General features: G+C 35.6%; 1 protein-coding gene and 1 long non-coding RNA gene across 5 annotated transcripts in view; both read left to right on the forward strand.

Moving 5' to 3' along the window:
• The window catches only part of ZDHHC21 (zDHHC palmitoyltransferase 21), a 69,286-nt gene extending 61,053 nt beyond the window's left edge, over positions 1–8,233 (forward strand). For all 4 annotated transcript variants that reach the window (XM_074361555.1, XM_074361554.1, XM_074361553.1 and 1 more), the window contains one exon: positions 296–8,233. In XM_074361555.1, the coding sequence (XP_074217656.1) occupies positions 296–428 (133 nt within the window). In that variant the 3' untranslated portion in view covers positions 429–8,233. The remainder of the gene's footprint in view (positions 1–295) is intronic.
• A 3,835-nt stretch (positions 8,234–12,068) lies between these two features.
• Positions 12,069–19,749, forward strand: part of LOC123614338 (uncharacterized) — a 31,058-nt gene continuing 23,377 nt past the window's right edge. The window contains exon 1 of the long non-coding RNA XR_006721687.2: positions 12,069–19,104. This is a non-coding gene — a long non-coding RNA (uncharacterized LOC123614338). The remainder of the gene's footprint in view (positions 19,105–19,749) is intronic.

Below are 19,749 nucleotides of genomic sequence, written 5' to 3' on the forward strand. Positions count from 1 at the left end.
CTGAAAGTACATCAAAAGAGATTTGCTGCTGTGTTGTTGACACACATTCTGTTAATCCTGAGATTCTCCTCTGCTTCAAAAGTTGCCCCAGGTTGATTGACGACACAGATACAATATCTGCTAGCCAGAATTAAAACTCAGCTGCACGCCGTAATGAAAGGAAAGCTGTATTTGTGATGCTGGGACACAATTCATCAGAGTCCAGTAATGGATCCCCAGCCAACCTGCATTGTTTTAGCTGACTGAAGTGCACCATGGGAGTGCTGTCTTTCACTAATAATGCTGTCTTCTGTAGATCGAAGCCCCGAAAGCCATGGCAGCAGACCTTCTCAGAAGTTTTTGGCACTCGTTGGAAGATCCTGTGGTTTATTCCTTTCAGGCAGAGGCAACCACTGCGAGTTCCCTACCACTTTGCCAATCACGTCTAAACAGATGGATGGTGGGCACAGATGGGTCCTCCATGCTGGAAATGCGTTACAGGTTTTCTGATAATAGAACTATGACAGTCTTCAAGTCAATTAAAATCCACCCACCAATCTTAGGAATCATAATGTGCCCCAGGCTTTATTTTAATAGTGATCTTGATCCTGTTGTGGGACTAATACAAGATCTATATTTAAGTTTTAAAGCATGTTTACTTTCAAATTAGCTTTCCACAGGGATTTCTTTAAATGCTTTTGTTGTTAAACTCAAAAGGCAGTGATTGGGATGAAATAATTGTACATAATTTCTTTTGGTACTAACAATGTTACAGATTTTAATTTATGGGAAATTTCAGATGTTTATTTAAATTTTTCACTCCTAAGCAGTACTAACCAAATCTGAATTTAATTCTTCAAGTTTTACAAAAGTTGATACACCTTATATTATATGTAAATTTTCTTTTCAAAATACAATTTAAAATATGTAATACTTCCTGTTATTTATGCTGTAGGGTTTTTTTTTCAATGCATCATATAGGAGTGAACAACAAAATAACAAAAACAGTAACAAAAAAGGACAGTGTTTTCTCAGAAGGAGCTTTCTGATTTTTTTTTTCTCTTCACCAGAAACAAAATAAATACACTACTAAAATAAAACATCAGCTACCTACCTTATTTTAAAGGGAAGATTAATTTTTTCCACATGAACTTTCCCATTTCTTCTCCTGTACTGTTGTAATTATTGATTGTTGTTAAAATATTTGCTCCAAGGAGAAATTTTTGACCAAGTGGGCGTGTATTCCTGTTTTACCCTAAGATTTTGATGAGTAAAAGGGGTAAAGAATTTGCAATAATTCCACAAATACCTTTTCTAGTGCAGCTATATTAGAATGCATATGTTTTTAAAATGCTAGTGTAGTTAGATAATATATAATGTATAGTATAAAGAGGAATATTGTGCTTTTGAAAAAATATGTATACTTTTTACTTTTGTTTACCTACTAGTAGATCTAAAACTGCACACTGACAATTTATATATAATAGATACTGGCCAAGTAATACTGAAATTTTATTTATAGGAAGTTACTAGTAAAAGTAGGTAACTTTTGCGTACCTATAATCACCCAAGTTGAAATTAAATTTTAATTGCCCAACTATAATTTGGATCGAGAGAGCTTTTGTTAGCAGCTAATGTGAAGAAATAACCTTAAAATAAGAAAATACAATGATCTATATTCATTATTAACCTTATACAAATTCAAATTACTGTGATGGTCTCTTGGAAAGCATAGAATATTTGTGTGAAAAGATACTTAGCATGCTTTGAAAAAATTCAGTTTTAAAGTTTTTTTCCATTAGAATACTGCAAAATCCATGTATCTTTTTAAAAAAGTAATGTACTCACGGTCTTCTCCTTGAAGAGAAAATTGAAGGGGTCTGCTATTCTTGGAGCATATCAATATTTTCTTTTTAGTTAGTTTTGATAGTAAGGAGTCATACCTGAGAAATGATGAAATAGTAGGTTACCACTGTCAGCCAATTAACTATACTGTGGTTAGTTTTCAGAAATTGTAAATATCCTCTAAGATAGTAGGGTAAGCTCTTCTCAGAGATATAAGTACCATGTCTTTCATGTCCTGATGACAGTACTTTATTATTTAAAAACTTTAAAGTGGCAGATGAAAATATTTATTGGTGCTGATAAGATGCATAGTGAATTTAATATAAGAAATATATTTATAGAGCTTGAAGAACCACAAAATTAGTATATCATGTCAGGCAAGTGGGTTGGGTTTTGTGCAAGCTTAATATATTGACCAGATTTGGCCTGGTGACAACTGTTATGAGGAAGTGATGTACAGATAATGTTGGTAGGTGTCAGTTGAATTCCTTATGCTGTGTACATTCCTTTTAAATGAGGACCTTGAGAAAACAGCAAAGGCAAGTGAAGATCCCCTAAAGAGCTTTATGGACATTTATACTTAATATAGTAGCAGTAGCTACCTTGAAAATTACCAGGGAGGTACTCAGTGCCAACCCCTGCCTCAGTCATGAGAACCAGATGTGATCTCTTTCCCACTCTGAGGGTTTCTGGTTTGAGTTTTCTTAGATTTCCCACTGCTGGAGCACATTCACTTCCCTCCCTTCTCTTTACACTCCCTGGTCCTTCTCCCTCTGTACGTGATTCTTCTAAATTTTTGGAAAACAAACTAATGCATTAGGCAAAGCATATTTATTTTTCTTTGAATGGCAGATATGGTACATATCAATATATTTATATAAAAATATATGTTAAAGTGTATCTAGATATACTTATGCTGTAACTCCCAGTATTTCCAAGTTAGCACACCCAACTGGGTTTTATGATTCTTGTTAGACAACTTGAGAGGAACCAACTGGCAGTTTCCTGGGGAGTGCGTCAACTCGAGTGTTTCTCTGCGCCCTCTTTTGGCTAACTGATGTAATAATACTGGCTCTAGAGGGTTGTTGCCCCACAAGTAAATTGCATAGCCAAATTCTGAACATGTCAGAGGTACAAACTTAAGGGAAGTGTATGTACAAAAATGTAAGGTTTTATGAAAATGAATGTGTTCCTGTTTATGATATCTGGCTCATACAAATATGATTGACTGTTTCATTTATGTATATTCATATTATATTTTTTACTATCAATACTCATTTATATCAGATCAGGATAAGTAAATATCAACCATTTCATGAATTTTTCTTACTTTGGCAAATTAAGTCCTTAGAATTAAAAAAGCCATTACCTTTAAATTACCAATTTATTACAAAACAAATTTATTGTAGTTACAATGGCAAGCATGTGTCTGAGGTGTTTTACTATCAAAAAAAATACATTTAGTTTTTTGGTCCTAGTTTTGAAATGATCTTTTTGACTGATTCAGTTGCATTAAAATGAGAGTAATAATTCTTTCTATACTTTTCTTTGTTCTTTTTAACTTTCCTGCTCCAACCTAGTGCTGTAGCTTTAGTAGTCAATTTATTATGTATTCTGGATAACCATGAAAATAACTAATGATGTTGAGCATTAGGAAATAATTAAGAACAGTGAGATTACTGATGTAGTCTATATGTTGGATGGAGTATTTCCTTATAAATATTGCATTTCATTTTAAGCAAATATATGTTAAAGGATGTTTTATATCAGCAAAGTCATTCATGGGGCTTCTGGTAATGAAAGATTTTTAAGTAGTTATTATGATACACTTCTTGAACAGTTATATTTGTTTTATGTTCTTTTCTGCAAAGATGTTTACTTGCTCAAGATTATAGGTAAAAATTGAAAAATTGGTTTCAGAATTTTTAAAATATTAAGTTAACTGACGTTCCATTGTAAGAAAAATACTATTTTGCTTAAGAGTTGTATTAAAAATGTTTGTGGTTAACATAAGAGATAGGTATATTTAAATAATGTATTCATCTCTTTTAACAGAAGAAAGCATAGCTTACTTTTAAATAATAGAAATAGAGAACATAAGCATGGATAAAGTTCAGTACAACAGCTAAGTTGAAACTTCTGTCAGAATGAGCATCAAGTGAATGTTTTCTGATGCTTAAAGGTACTCTTCTCCAAGGATGGTGGCTAATTACAGCTATACTTCATCAGGCTTTTTCAATTCACTTTTGTATATATAATTAGTTGGAGGTATGTTTCACCCAAAAGGGTGTGTTAATTCTGAATGCTAATCATGAAGACTTGAGTTAGGAAAACATCTCCAACCAGGAAGTGTGAAGTAATTTAGATTAGGGCCACACGGTTTTCTGTGTGTTAGATAATGGGGTAGTTTGAATGTTCTCACAGGTGTTGCTATTAAATCACAACGTGTTCAGCTCTGATTTACAATGGCATTAATATTAACAGCTGCTAGTCTCTCCCTGGACTTTTCTCTAGCCTCTACTTCCATTGTGCTTCATGTATGAATAGATTATTTAGCTCAAGTTTACTAGACTGTTGCTGCTTCATTAAATAAGGTTTTGACGTGACCTCTTATATATATATATATGTATATAGAGCTAGAATTTATTTGGTAAAGTTTACACTTACAAACAGTAAATAATTTACTAATAGATGTAAGTTATTAGATTTTTACCCAGTTATACTACTATTGCGTTAAAAAATGTTAAGTGTTGGCGAATGTAGTTAGTAAGTCAGGTACATTTAGTATGTTCTACTTGCTATTATTATTAACCATATAATTACCAAATGAATGAGTGTATTATTTAATGTCCATATTTGTTACTTTTGATTCTAAGAATCCTCTGAATTTCTCTATAAATCACAAATTTAATTATGCTCCGAATTTAGCCACTCTCAATTGAATTCTAGAATATTCTTCAATAAGATGTGAGAATGTAATAGAATCAACTTGCTTGAAGCATTTTGAATCAATGTTGTTATTCTATATATCAATCAGTATTTAGTATTTCTGCTGCCTTTGGGGTGATGATAGTTTAACTTCAGGAAAGTTTTTTCTGTTGCTTCCTTTCATTATCGTTGTGCATTTTTTAACAACAAAATTTACTACATTTTTGTCTGTTCTTCAGATGTTGTAATGCCTGCTAGTGCTAATTTGAAGCAGAAATAACAATGGTATTTAAAATTCTTATGTCATTGGTATTGCCAGTATTTTTATTATCATTATACTTTTTATTATTATTATTTCCTTTTTCCCCCTGTCTACTGTAGAGGGCAGATACAAATGGGTGGTGAGTATCCAAAATTGGGTAGAGTAGGGAAACTTACTAAGATGGAGAGAAGGCTAGATGGAGCATGTATAATCAGCCTCTTAGCAGCAGGGTGGACAAGATACAGTGTCTGTGACATCAGAGGATCCCGCTGCTACAGTCATTTTAGCCTCATCTCTTGTTGACATCATTTTACTATGAGTTGTTCGTGCAGGTAAGCATTTAGTTTGAGCTATTTTATCTAAAGAGTTTACATTGCAGATTCTCATCAGTTAGTCAGATGCCTTTGAAAATTTTTTTTCAGTTTTAAATGTCATAATTGTACGATGTATGCTAACGTGAAGTGCTGAGAATTACGTGAAAGTGCAGCTATTTAATGCCAAGGAGGAATGCATAGGTTGCCCAAAGTTTGATTGAAAAAACTGAGACGTTTTATATAAGTCTCCTTTTGCAAAGAAAGGATACTGAGGATTACAGTAAAATTTGTCAACAGGAAAAAATCAATAATTCATATATGAAACGTGACTTTCACTTTAAAATCTGGACTCTTCTGGAGTTTTAATATCTTGAAGGTCTCCATAGCTGTTGGTATTGTGAATCCTCGCAATCCTTGTGTAAGGTGGTGCTTACCACAGTTGTTCAACACTCTCATCTTTCTGGTGTTGATAGCTTTATATATAAACAGATGTGGACAAAACATCAACAACAAGAGATGTGTTTCTTTTTGTAGCTTCACTTGCCTGTTTGACTAAGTACAGGGTTTAAATGCGTAGGCTGTTAATAGAAGGGAAAGCTTGTCTTCATATTGGAAGCTCTGTGTTCTTGCCAGTGTGTGTTGGGTGATATTTTAACTACTGGTGCCTGAAGTTGGTGTTTTACAACCTCAATGACTAAAACATCCTGGTGCTGCTCACTTTAGCATTGAGTGACATTTTTAATTCCCGTACCAAAGAGTTCATTTTCTTTTTCGTTCACTGAGAGTTTTCTTTTCGCCTCCTTGTGTTTATAAAGTAGAATTTAATGTTACTAAAAACAATTTTGATTAATAGATCTTGGATTTTGCACACTGATGCCTCACTTTGGTTTTAAATGTCTCTCATTTACACTTTTTTTTTTGAGTTAGGAAGATCAGTATGGTCTTTGATTTTGTATTTTCATATAGATTGGCTACTTTGAAAAGTAGGTTAATAGGTTGAATTTACAAAAGATAATTGAAACACTTTACACAAGATTTTTCATTTTATTCTGCAAAAGTAAGTGAGAAATAGTAAGAACTCTACTTTTATTTCTGTAAATGAACTATGTATATAGCTTATTGGACCCTTTTAATAGATGCTGAAACAGAATGCTAAAAAGAAAAATTAAGGGCCTGTTCAGATTACAGATGAAGAATTCTGTGTGTGTGTGTGTGTGTGTGTGTGTGTGTATGTGTGTGTAATCCTTAGCGGTATTAAAGAATGATATTGCCATTTGGCTATTTTGCAAATAAAGATAAAATTAAAGAACACTTTAAAAACATATACATATGTGTGTGTGTCAGATACACAGACATGCTTGCTTAATGCAAAACTGTGATTTAAGCAAAACAGAAAATTGAATGGGTGTTGTTACTTAGCATAAAATTTAAAGAGTTAAGAAGAGTATTTTAAAAGCTAATTCTGCTTATTGATTCATTTTACAAAAAATGGGAGAAAATATCCTTAGAAGTAGTTACAATTGTCCAAATGTCATACTGCTGCATTTACATTTACTGTCCTGGTTCCCTATTTTTTCCCAGACTTTTCGAACACTCATATAGTTTTCTTAGAAAACTGTAGCTGAAATGATTTAAAATTCTGGCAAGAAAATAACTGTGTGTGTATTGGACAGGTAGACAATCACATTTGAGAATATTGTGCATTATTTTCAATCAACTAAAATCAACCTATCTTTGAATGTAGGTACAATATTTGGTTTTGCAGTGAATTCTGAATGGAAAAAAATCAAGTCTTAAATTAATGTGAAATATGACAGGGTCATCTGAATGAAATGTAGAAATACAGATGTACATGCTTTTAGGGGTGAAAACAAAATTCGAAAGCATAATGGGAAGAAACAACATTATGTCTCTCCCTCATTGTCAACAATATATTTCCTAGATTTTGTTGCCACAACATCAGTTCTGAGTTATTCAGCTTGTTTATGTATCATTTTCATTAACGTGGCCAAATGCAGTTATTTGTTCAAGTTATTGGGTGGTGGGAAATTCACCAGTTATCTGCTGTCCTCCAGAGATGAATATTAACAAGAAATTGCTACTTTAACATAGGTATAATAAAACAATTTAGTGATAGAATGGGAAGAATTTTCACCACAGCTGGAGATACTCCGACCAAAGAGTTGCAAGGGGGAACAGAATAGGCTGCTGGGGGAAGTGACCGTAGGTGATCCTGCTTGTGTGAGGTTTATGTCCTGGAATTAGCCTTTTTAAGTGTGACTGGCAAGTTTAATGAAAAGGCAAATCTGTGACATTTTGAGGCTCCTAAAGTTTTGTGTCAACCTCAAATGGTGTCTAATATTACGTCCCTGAAATAAAAGACTTTTATTTTAATAGTGGTATGTTCCAAGTGCCATATGAAGTCCTGTTTTTAAATTTGTCAGGCATTTTTTTCATTCAGTGAATATGTTTAAATCTGAGTGCTGTTTTGCTTCATGTCTGCTATTTTAACTTGTCAGTTCCCCTAAGAGCATTTAAAGAAAAATCTTCACTAATATTCCTAGTGCTTAAAGTCATAAGGAAAATAGTAGTTGAAGGATCTGAGAATTGATTGAGAAGAGGGAGGAAAATGACGAGTGGGAGCCGTGTATCCGAGCTGTACTTGTTTAAATGAAAAGTCTACACTGGTTCTTAAAATGAAAAACAAACCATGTATCTACCTTAAGAACGCCATTGTGTTTTGTTTTTAATTTATTTTAATGATTTAATTTTATCCATGTAATATTTCTATTTTCTTTGCAGATTGTTTTTAATTTAAATTGTGGAATTTTTACTTCTCTTGAAATGTATTATGTACTGTATTTTTAGAAATCTTATTTTTAAATAAATATTTTTTTAAAACTTAGGACTATTTTTTATCTCCCACCTCTTTATTTATAAAAATCAGCTCAAATTCTAGGTAGATTTCAGTACTCTGAGTGTGACAGGCCACTTTCTTTAGTTTTATGCAATTTGGATGATTATTCATGCTTAGTAGCCTTAGGATTTTGTTCGCCCTTGATCTCACAATCCTTTATGTATTCAAGAAAAACTAGATATATACAGTAGGCTTGAAATTGACAAACACAATATTTTTGGTTTTGCATTTTTGTCTAGAGGTGATCCAGATGGCTAGATTCAGTCACCCAATTTATTTGACATTTATTGTGCCAGACGGCTATTTTATGGAAATATTTTTTCTTTGTGGACTAATTTATGTAAAATAGAATGCAGAGAGTGTATGTCTAGGCATTGTTTTAGAAATAGGAATATTAAGTTACATACAGCCTTTGCTCTTAGGGAGTTATAGTCTAAGAGTCTTTGGGTAGCTTTTTATGGATGAATTTCCTAAATCTCAACTAATTGTTTGACTTGTACATGCAAGAAGTCAGAAAGGAGACATATATATTACTGAGTATAAACTGTCAAAAATATCATCTTAAAAGACAAGTCAGTATGTCTTATAAACAGTGAAGGAGTCCTGAGATTGAAAGATACGGGCTTAACTTTTATTTTTTAAATCCTTCTTAGATTTTTATTACCAGAAAAGTAATGCTGGTAAGTATTCTGAATTAACAGATGAATTAAATGACTTGGTGGAATTTCAGATAAAACTATAAACTTTGCTGCATTGGTAAATCAAAGCAAATTTTTGCATTCTAACAAACTTTGAAGGATTATAAAACTTTATTCTTGTTCTGTTTTCATTTTCTCTTGCCCTGATTCTGAGCTGCGTTTACAATAATTGTGCTTTCTCAGTGATGATACATTCCAACAGTTCTCAAGCTTTTGGTCTCAGAACTCCTTTACACTCATAAAAGTTATTGCAGCCCCGAAGAGTTTTTGCTTATGTAGATTTCTTTATCAATATTGACTATATTAGAGATTAAAACTGAGAAATATTTTAAATGCTTATTTATTAATTCATTTAAACAATGATAATAAACCCACTGCACATTAACATAAATAATGTGCTTTTGTTTAGAGACCAGTGATTTTACCTTTTTTTTCCAAAGTTTTTTCTGTTATCTGCCTTTATAAAAGGAAGTTGGATCCTTATACTCTTCTACACTCCATCTGTTGCATTGTTGCTTTGGCTGAGGTATATGGAAAAGTCTGGTTGCATGCAAATGAAGGATATTTTAATAGTCTTTACCAGTGACTGCGGATATTTTTCTTTGATACTAAAAAATCTCAGCAGGTTATGGTTTCTTACAGTTAGTTGCAGTGTAGAACTAGAAACAACACCAAGGAACTTCTCATACTCTGTTACATTAAAAGTCACTGGTCTCTTTTTCACTTTGGAAAGTTCTAATCCATGCATGATTTTGTGACATCATTCATTGGTCATTTGGAAACTATTGGAGTAATACAGATCTTCCAAGTGTTGACACAATTTTTTGTTCTATAAAAATAAAGTAAAATTATATTAAAACTTTTAAATTAATATTAGCACTGATCTTGTCAGAAAAGTTAAGTACTGGAAAACTGTTAAGCTCATAATGACACATTACATTTTGCAAAATGCTTATTTTCACTTAAAGGCTTGAATTTTCTTATTGGTAACAACATAATGTCAGTGATTTTTCCATAATGTGGCAGGTTCACTTCACTCCTTTTGAGAAAATGCTTGCCAAACACCCATTTCTGAAAAACCAAAGTTTGTCAGTTATTCTCCCAAGAAGAAAATGATGTTCCGTGAAAACTGGTTAGTTCAGCTTGCAACTCAAACAGTCACAGCAGTGCTTTCCCCTCAAGAATAAGCAGTCATACTTTGGAATGCAGGTAACGTGCTTTATGTTTACTTCCCATGTTGTCAAACAGAATATTGAAAATGCACTCAAAGGTCAAGATTTAATGAAAATAGTCATTTTTACTTATTCATCAAGGACATTATCAAGTGAAACTGTTCTGTTATTTTCTTTTTCAAGCTAAAGTTTGTTTGAGTCTACTTGGTCTGTGAAGGGAGGCAAGCAATTGGGGAAGGTAGGGCAGAACATTATGCATTTGAGACTCAAGTTCCTTTACTCTTTGTTTAATAAGTGAAAAGGAACATTAGCTACTTAAGAGGAGAATTTGTATTTCTGTATGCTTGCTTTGAAGCACTTAAAATATAGCATTCTTAAAGATTCACACATCTATTTAGCCTTATTATAAAGAGAGAAAAACTAAAAATACGTGATAGTATTATAATACTGCAAAATCATTTGAGAAGCTGCCAGATACCGTAAATGAACAAATGCATACAAATGCTGCTCTAGGCTGACCAATTACCCATATGAGCTGCAATTATATTAGCGTGCAAGGGCAATTGGAGGGAAAATTGGACCCTGTGGACATCCAGCTGAGCAAACAGGACTGAGGAAGGATAGAGGATGTGTGTTGCTTTGGGAAAAAAAATACATCTAAGCTTACTTAAAAAAATATTTGTATCAGTCACAGTACATTCTTTATATGTCCTCTGGTTACCTAGTATTTTTCAAATTAGCCGTTTTCTCCAGGAAAAAAAAAATGGCTCTGCTTAAATATCAGACACCTAAATAGCAATGTGTTTTGCATGTTAGAAAGTCAGAATAATTTGGGAAATAGAGAACTTGGGATATAGAAATCCAAACATTCAGATGCTACTGTACACATGCACTTAAGTGCGTCATTAGTAGTCTGGACACAGTCTGGATAATATTTATCCTCAATACCAAAATTTACTATTTTTTATGAGTAGAAGTGTTCCCTCATTTTAACTGGGGAAGATTTCTTGGCAAAAACCAAATGATTGAGGATCCAGTACGATGTGGAGTTTTTATAGTTCACATTGAAACTATGGATGAGTAATGACCATCAAGTTAATGAGATTTGTTCTATAAATTGTACAAGGTGTGTAGATATGGCCAAAATACCCTCATTCCATTTAACACGTTTATATTTTAATGGCAGCTTGAAGTAACCAGCATCAAATTTGGGGGTGGTCTATACCGGTTACAACTTGATGTCTTATTTAGAAAGTTCTTGAATGTTTCAAAGCACTCAACATGGACGACTACCCACAATATGGAAAATACCAATCCGTCCAAAGTGCTCTAATTTTTGCCATTCATTTTCCGTGTGCATTTTTTATATTTGAAAAAAAAATTTTTTCAAATTTTTAAAATTTCGGTGATCACTGAGGTAGGTGACCGCTAAGAGGGCCTCCAGGGATCCTGACCTGGTATCCAAACCCTTGTAGGATCTTCCCCTTTTCCCTCCCCAGAGGGGAAAGCTGTTCTAAATTTTTCATGGTTTTTTTTTTAACTTTTTTATTGATTTATAATCATTTTACCATGTTGTGTCAAATTCCAGTGTTCAGCACAATTTTTCAGTTATTCATGGACATATACACACTCATTGTCACATTTTTTTCTCTGTTAGTTATCATAACATTTTGTGTATATTTCCCTGTGCTATACAGTGTAGTCTATTCTACAATTTTGAAATCCTAGTCTATCCCTTCCCACCCTCCACCCCCCTGGTAACCACAAGTCTGTATTCTCTGTCTGTGAGTCTATTTCTGTCCTGTATTTACGCTTTGTTTTTGTTTTTGTTTTTTAGATTCCACATATGAGCGATCTCATATGGTATTTTTCTTTCTCTTTCTGGCTTACTTCACTTAGAATGACATTCTCCAGGAGCATCCATGTTGCTGCAAATGGCGGTATGTTGTCGGTTTTTATGGCTGAGTAGTATTCCATTGTATAAATATACCACTTCTTCTTTATCCAGTCACCTGTTGATGGACATTTAGGCTGTTTCCATGTTTTGGCTATTGTAAACAGTGCTGCTATGAACATTGGGGTGCAGGTGTCCTCCTGAAGTAGATTTCCTTCTGGATACAAGCCCAGGAGTGGGATTCCTGGGTCATATGGTAAGTCTATTCCTAGTCTTTTGAGGAATCTCCACACTGTTTTCCATATTGGCTGCACCAAACTGCATTCCCACCAGCAGTGTAGGAGGGTTCCCCTTTCTCCACAGCCTCTCCAGCATTTGTCATTTGTGGATTTTCGAATGACGGCCATTCTGACTGGTGTGAGGTGATACCTCATTGTAGTTTTGATTTGCCTTTCTCTGATAATTAGTGATATTGAGCATTTTTTCATGTGCTTTTTGATCTTTTGTATGTCTTCCTTGGAGAATTGCTTGTTTAGGTCTTCTGCCCATTTTTGGATTGGGTTGTTTATTTTTTTCTTATTGAGTCGTATGAGCTGCTTATATATTCTGGAGATCAAGCCTTTGTCGGTTTCACTTGCAAAAATTTTCTCCCATTCCGTAGGTTTTCTTCTTGTTTTATTTCTGGTTTCCTTTGCTGTGCAGAAGCTTGTAAGTTTCATTAGGTCCCATTTGTTTATTCTTGTTTTTGTTTCTTCTAGGAGAAAATTTTTTAAATGTATGTCAGATAAAGTTTTGCCTATGTTTTCCTCTAGGAGGTTTATTGTATCTTGTCTTATGTTTAAGTCTTTAATCCATTTTGAGTTGATTTTTGTATATGGTGTAAGGGAGTGTTCTAGCTTCATTGTTTTACATGCTGCTGTCCAGTTTTCCCAACACCATTTGCTGAAGAGACTGTCTTTATTCCATTGTATATTCTTGCCTCCTTTGTCGAAGATGAGTTGACCAAAAGTTTGTGGGTTCATTTCTGGGCTCTCTATTCTGTTCCATTGGTCTATATGTCTGTTTTGTTACCAATACCATGCTGTTTTGATGACTGTAGCTCTATAGTATTGTCTGAAGTCTGGGAGAGTTATTCCTCCAGCCTCTTTCTTTCTCTTCAGTAATGCTTTGGCAATTTAGGTCTTCGATGGTTCCATATGAATTTTATTATGATTTGTTCTAGTTCTGTGAAATATGTCCTGGGTAATTGGATAGGGATTGCATTAAATCTCTAGATTGTCTTGGGCAGTGTGACCATTTTAACAATATTGATTCTTCCAATCCAAGAGCATGGAATATCTTTCCATTTTTTAAAGTCATCTTTAATTTCCTTCATCAGTGGTTTATAGTTTTCTGTGTATAATTCTTTCACCTCCTTGGTTAGATTTATTCCCAGATATTTTATTACTTTGGGTGCTATTTTAAAGGGGATTGTTTCTTTACTTTCTTCTTCTGTTGATTTATCGTTAGTGTAAAGAAATGCAACTGATTTTTGAACGTTAATTTTGTAATCTGCTACCTTGCTGAATTCTTCAATCAGCTCTAGTAGCTTTTGTGTGGACCTTTTAGGGTTTTCTGTATATAGTAACATGTCATCAGCTTATAATGACACTTTTACCTCTTCTTTTCCAATTTGGATCCCTTTTATTTCTTTCTCTTGCCTGACTGCTGTGGCTAGCACTTCCAGGACTATGTTGAATAGGAGTGGTGATAGTGGGCATCCTTGTCCCAGATTTTAGTGGGAAGCTTTTGAGTTTTTCACCGTTGAGTACTATGCTGGCTGTAGGTTTGTCATATATAGCTTTTATTATGTTGAGATATGTTCCCTCTATACCCACTTTGGCGAGAGTTTTTATCATAAATGGGTGTTGAATTTTATCAAATGCTTTTTCTGCATTGATTGAGATGATCATGTGGTTTTTGTCCTTTCTCTTGTTGATGTGATATATTACACTGATTGATTTGCGTATGTTGAACCAGCCTTGTGTCCCTGGGATGAACCCTACTTGGTCATGATGTATAATCTTTTTTATGTGTTGTTGGATTCTATTTGCTAAAATTTTGGTGAGGATTTTGGCGTCTATGTTCATCAGTGATATTGGCCTATAATTCTCTTTTTTTGTAGTGTCTTTGCCTGGTTTTGGTATCAGGGTGATGGTGGCTTCATAGAATGAGTTTGGGAGTATTCCCTCCTTTTCAATCGTCTGGAAGAGTTTGAGAAGGACTGGTATGAGTTCTTCTTTGTATGTTTGGTAGAATTCCCCGGTGAAGCCGTCCGGTCCTGGACTTTTATTTGTAGGGAGGTTTTTAATTGCCATTTCTATTTCCTTTCTAGTGATCGTATTGTTCAAGTGTTCAGATTCTTCTTGATTCAGTTTTGGTGGACAGTATGTTTCCAGAAACTTGTCCATCTCCTCTAGGTTATCCAGTTTGGTTCCATATAGTTTTTCATAATATTCTCGTATGATATTCTGTATTTCTATTTTATTTGTTGTAATTTCTCCATTTTCCTTTCTTATTTTGCTAATTTGTGCTCTCTCTTTTTTCTTCTTTGTGAGTTTGGCCAGAGGTTTGTCGATTTTATTTACTTTTTCAAAAAACCAGCTTTTGGTTTGGTTGATTTTTTTCTATGGTCTCGTTAATCTCTATTGTATTTAATTCCTCTCTGATCTTTATTATTTCCTTCCTTCTGCTGCTTTTTGGGGCTTTTTGTTCTTCTTTTTCTAATTCATTCAGGTGGTGGGTTAAATTGTTTATTTGAGATTGTTCTTCTTTTTTGAGGAAGGCCTGTATCGCTATAAACTTCCCTCTTAGCACTGCCTTTGCTGTGTCCCATAGGTTTTGAGTGGTTGTGCTTTCATTATCATTTGTCTCAAGGTATTTTTTAATTTCAGCTTTGATTTCCTCATTGATCCATTTTTTTTTTCAATAACATATTGTTTAATCTCCATGCTTTCCTTTTTTTCTCCTTTGTTTCTCTGTTGTTGATTTCCAGTTTCATGGCATTGTGGTCAGTAAAGATGCTTGAGATAATTTCTATCTTCTTAAAATTGTTGAGGTTTCTTTTGTGCCCAAGTACATGATCGATCCTGGAAAATGTTCCATGTGCACTTGAAAAGAATGTATATCCTATTTTTTGGGGGTGTAATGCTCTGAAAATATCCACCAAATCTAGTTTTTCTATTATAGTATTTAATTTCTCTGTTGCCTTGTTTATTTTCTGTCTGGAAGATCTGTCTAGTGATGTTAATGCAGTGTTAAAATCTCCAACTATGATTGTATTCCCATCAATATCCCCCTTTATCTCTGTTAGTAATTCTTGTACGTACTTAGGTGCTCCTATATTGGGTGCATATATATTAACGAGTGTAATATCCTCATCTTGTATCACTCCTTTAATCATTATAAAATGTCCTTCTTTATCTTTCTTTATGGCCTTTGTTTTAAAGTCTATTTTGTCTGAAATCAGTACTGCAACACCTGCTTTTTTGGCTTTTCCATTTGCATGGAATATCCTTTTCCATCCTTTCACTCTCAATCTATATGTGTCCTTCTCCCTAAAGTGGGTCTCTTGTATGCAGCATATTGAAGGTTCTTGCTTTATTATCCAGTCTGCCACTCTGTGTCTTTTGACTGGAGCATTTAGTCCATTAACATTTACAGTAATTAATGATAGATGTGTGTTTATTGCCATTTTGAACTTATCTTTGCAGTTGAATTGGTATATCCTCTTTGTTCCTTTCTTCTTCCTTTTGTGGTTTGGTAATTTTCCTTTGTATTATCATGGATTTTATTTACTTTTTGTGACTCCTTTGTAAATTTTTGGCTTGTGGTTACCCTTTTTTGTAAATCTATCAACCCATTACTATAACTGTTTTTATTAAACTGATAGTAACATGATCTCAAACCCATCCTACTGTTAAAAAAGTTTAAAAAAGAAAGAAAAAAATATTCTATATTTCCCTGCCTCCCTCTCCCACTCTCAGTGATTTGTATGTCTTCTTTTATAATTTCGTGTTTACTTTATTTGTAATTCATGAGTTATCACCTTTCCAGTTGTGTGTTTCTCATTTCTGTAGCATCCTGCTGCTTTTCTATTTAGAATAGCCCTTTCAATATTTCTTTTAGCATGGGTTTAGTGTTGCTAAACTCCTGCAGCTTTTTTTTGTCTGTGAAACTCTTTATTTCTCCTTCTATCCTCAAGGATAGCCTTGCTGGATAAAGGATCCTAGGCTGCATCTTTTTTTCATTCAGGGCTTTGAATGTATCTTGCCACTCCCTTCTGCCCTGTAGTGTTTGTGTAGAGAAATCAGCTGAGAGCCTTATGGGGGTTCCCTTGTAACTTACTCTTTGCTTTTCTCTTGCTGCCTTTAGAATCATTTCTTTATCCTTGACACTGGCCATCTTGATTATGATATGTCTTGGTGTGGGTCTATTTGGGTTCTTCCTGTTTGGGACCCTCTGAGCTTCCTGTACTTGGATATCTGATTCCTTCTTTAAGTTTGGGAAGTTTTCAGTCATGATTTCTTCAAAAACCTTTTCAATCCCCTTTGATCTTTCTTCTCCTTCTGGGACCCCTATTATGCCAAGATTGGGACGCTTTATATTATCCCATAGGTCCCTTATGCTATTTGCATTATTTTTTATTTGCTTCTCTTGTAGTTCTTCTGAATGGGTGCTTTCTATTGCCCTGTCTTCTAGATCACTAATTCGTTCCTCTGCATTATCTAGTCGGCTTTGCACAGCTATTAGGTCATTCCTCATCTCTGTCAATGAGTTTACCCATTCTACTTGGCTCTTCTTTATAGCTTCAATTTCATTTTTGACATATTTTATATCTCTAAACACTATCTCTTTTAATTCCTTCAGCAATTCGATCACTCCTTTTTTGAAATCTTGATCTAGTAGGCTATCGATGTCTATTTTGTTGATCTTTCTTTCAGGGGATTTCTCTTGTTCTTTTAATTGGGAAAGGTTTTTCTGCTTCTTCATCTTGCTCATACCTCTTTGTCACTGTGGTTTATGGAGTATCAGTTGTTTGTTTTGGTCCTTAAGGATTTTATCTATCTGATGCCTATTTAGGAATAGAACTTAGGAAAAAAAGAAAAAAAAATAAGAGAGAGAGAGAGAAAGAATTTTAAAAGAAGGGAGAAAGAGGGGTTGAAAACAGTGTATAATGAATAATATAAGAGTGAGTTGAAGCAGAGTATTAATCGGGTTGAGACATCCTTTTGAAACCTTTACAAAAAAAGGGGGGGGAGATGAATAGATGTATTTGAAACCTGTGTCTAATCAATAGCAGGACATCAAAACCCAAGAGAAATAGAAATGAATTAAGAAGTAAAGATTAAGAGAGTAATAGAAAATAGAACAGGTAAAAACAGATTTAAAAAAAAGGGGGGGGGGGGTTGTCGGTGTTCTCCTGGAGTCTGTGCTTTTAATGTGAAGTCTTTCTGTCTTCGTCCTGTTTTGGAAGCTCAGCTTGCTGTTTTCAGAGGCCCTCCGTTGGCGCCCTCTTCTGTGCTGCTCCCAGCACCTGTCGGCAATCAGATCGCGCCTCCTCCTAACACTGGGTCAGGTGCAGCTCTCTGCTGTGGGCGGGCGGGTCGCTGCCCCTCCGGATGCCGCAGTCAGATGTTGCAGACTGGCCGGGTAGGAGGGCGGGTCGTGCCCCCTCCCAGCACCTCGGTCAGGGGCTGTGTTCCTGCCCGAAAGGCGTGGGGGGGGGGGGCGCTCTCCCTCTACCTGCACCGCAGGTAGTTCTGCTCTCTGTGTGGCTGCGCGCTCTGCCCTGGTCGGCGCTCCGCGGGTGGGCTCGGGGAAGACCGAGGGACAGCCCTGTCCCTGCTCCGAGCCAAAACCCAGCTCCTTGTTTGTCTTTGTGGAGCAAGTTCTCTGAGGGACCAGGATCTGCCCCGGGCTGCAGGCCAGTCTCAGTCTGGCCTTTGAGGCTGCTAAGCCCTTCGGTGTGGATGCAGGTTTCGCCCCCGCCCCCGCCTGGGTGCTCAGCGAGGAGGATATGGCGGCTGTGCCTGAGCCCCGCCTCTCTTCCCCCGAAAACTTTCCGCGGGTTTTCAGAGATGGGGGTGTGCACCCTTCCCCCGAGAGCACATCAACCTTGCTGTTTTATGGAGGGCCCAGGTTGTTCTGCCCTGTGCACCCACAGCCACGGCGCGCAGCCCCTTGCGTTCCCCCGGGGCTGCCTCCGTGCAGCCGCTTCCGTCCTCCACCCGGCTTGTGCAGCCTGGCCCTGCCCGCCGCTGCCGGCCAGCGTCTCAGGCTGGGTGTCGAGGGGACGCTCTGTGCCCGTTTAACTTAGTTCTGTTAGTCAAGGGCTGCTCTGTACAGATCCGAGCCTCGGAGGCTCCCCCTCCGTCCCGCTGGCCTCTCAGTTGGAGAGGGGAGACCCAGCGAGCGAGCGCCAGTCCTCCTTTGCTGCTCCCTCCCGGCGGGACCCGTCCCGCGCTGCTTTGCCTTTTGTTCTTTCTTTTTTCCTTTTCTCCTACCAGATTTTTGGCGTCTTTATCTTTTGAAGAGGGCGATGTTCTGTCAGAGTTCCACAGGTGCTCTGGTTGGCTGAGTGGATGTGGGTCTTGGTGTATTTGTGGGAGAGGGTGACCTGCGAGCGTCCTTCTACTCCGCCATCTTCTCCATCTCCAATTTTTCATGTTTTTATTCCCCACTTCCACTTATTTTTTATGAATGTAATATGGAATTTTATTGTCAGATTATTATTTTATATCTTCCATTTTAAAATAAATTTTATTGAGGTACAGTTTACATATAACAAAATATTCCCATTTTAAGGGTATCTCAGTTAATTCTTACAAACATATACACCCATGTAACTATCAGCACAATCAAGATATAGAATATTCAGCCATTCCAAAAAGTTCCCTGGAGCAGCTTACTCCTAACCCTAGGAAACACTGATCAGCTTTCTTTCACTGTGTTAGCTCTGCCTTTTCCAGAATTTCACATGGATGGAATTACATGGTATGTCCTTTTTCTTTTACAGGCTTCTGCTCAGCATTGTTTTTGAGATTCATTCATGTTGTAAGTATGAAATTTTTTTTTTTATTGTTGCTGTTGTTACTGAGTGCTATTCTGGTGTATAAATAATCCTCAGTTTTTAATTTATTCTACTTCCTAAAACAGTTACAAAGGATTGGTAAATATTTGATATGTTTCACCAGTGTAGCTAACTGGACCTAGGCTTTTTTATGCTGAAAGATTTAAAATTACTTACTCCATTTGTTAATCTCGTATGGGTATATTCAGGTTTTCTGTTTCTTCTTAAGTCTGTTTTGGGAATTTGTGTCTTCCTAGGAATTTGTCTATTTCATTCAAATTGTCTAGTATGTTGGCACAAAGTTGTTATAGTGCTCCCTTAGAAGCCTTTTAATTTCCTTAATGACAGTAGTGATGTCCCCTCTTTCATTCTTAATTTTGGTAACCTGTCTTCCTTTTTTGTTTTGATTTTTTGGTCTACTGAAAGATTTGTCAGTTTTGTGATCTTTTAAAAAGTCATGCTTTTGTTTTCATTGATTTTCTCTATTTTTGTTTTCTATTTCATCGATTTGTATTATCATTTCTTATTACCACTCTGTTCCTTTTCTTCTGCTTGCTTTTTATTTAGAGTTCAGTGTGCTTTTCTTTTTCTAGTTGCCTTAAGCTGAAAGCATAAATTATTGATTTAAA

Source organism: Camelus bactrianus, chromosome 4, assembly GCF_048773025.1.
Source record: "Camelus bactrianus isolate YW-2024 breed Bactrian camel chromosome 4, ASM4877302v1, whole genome shotgun sequence".
In the NCBI taxonomy this organism is placed as follows: Eukaryota; Metazoa; Chordata; class Mammalia; order Artiodactyla; family Camelidae; genus Camelus; species Camelus bactrianus.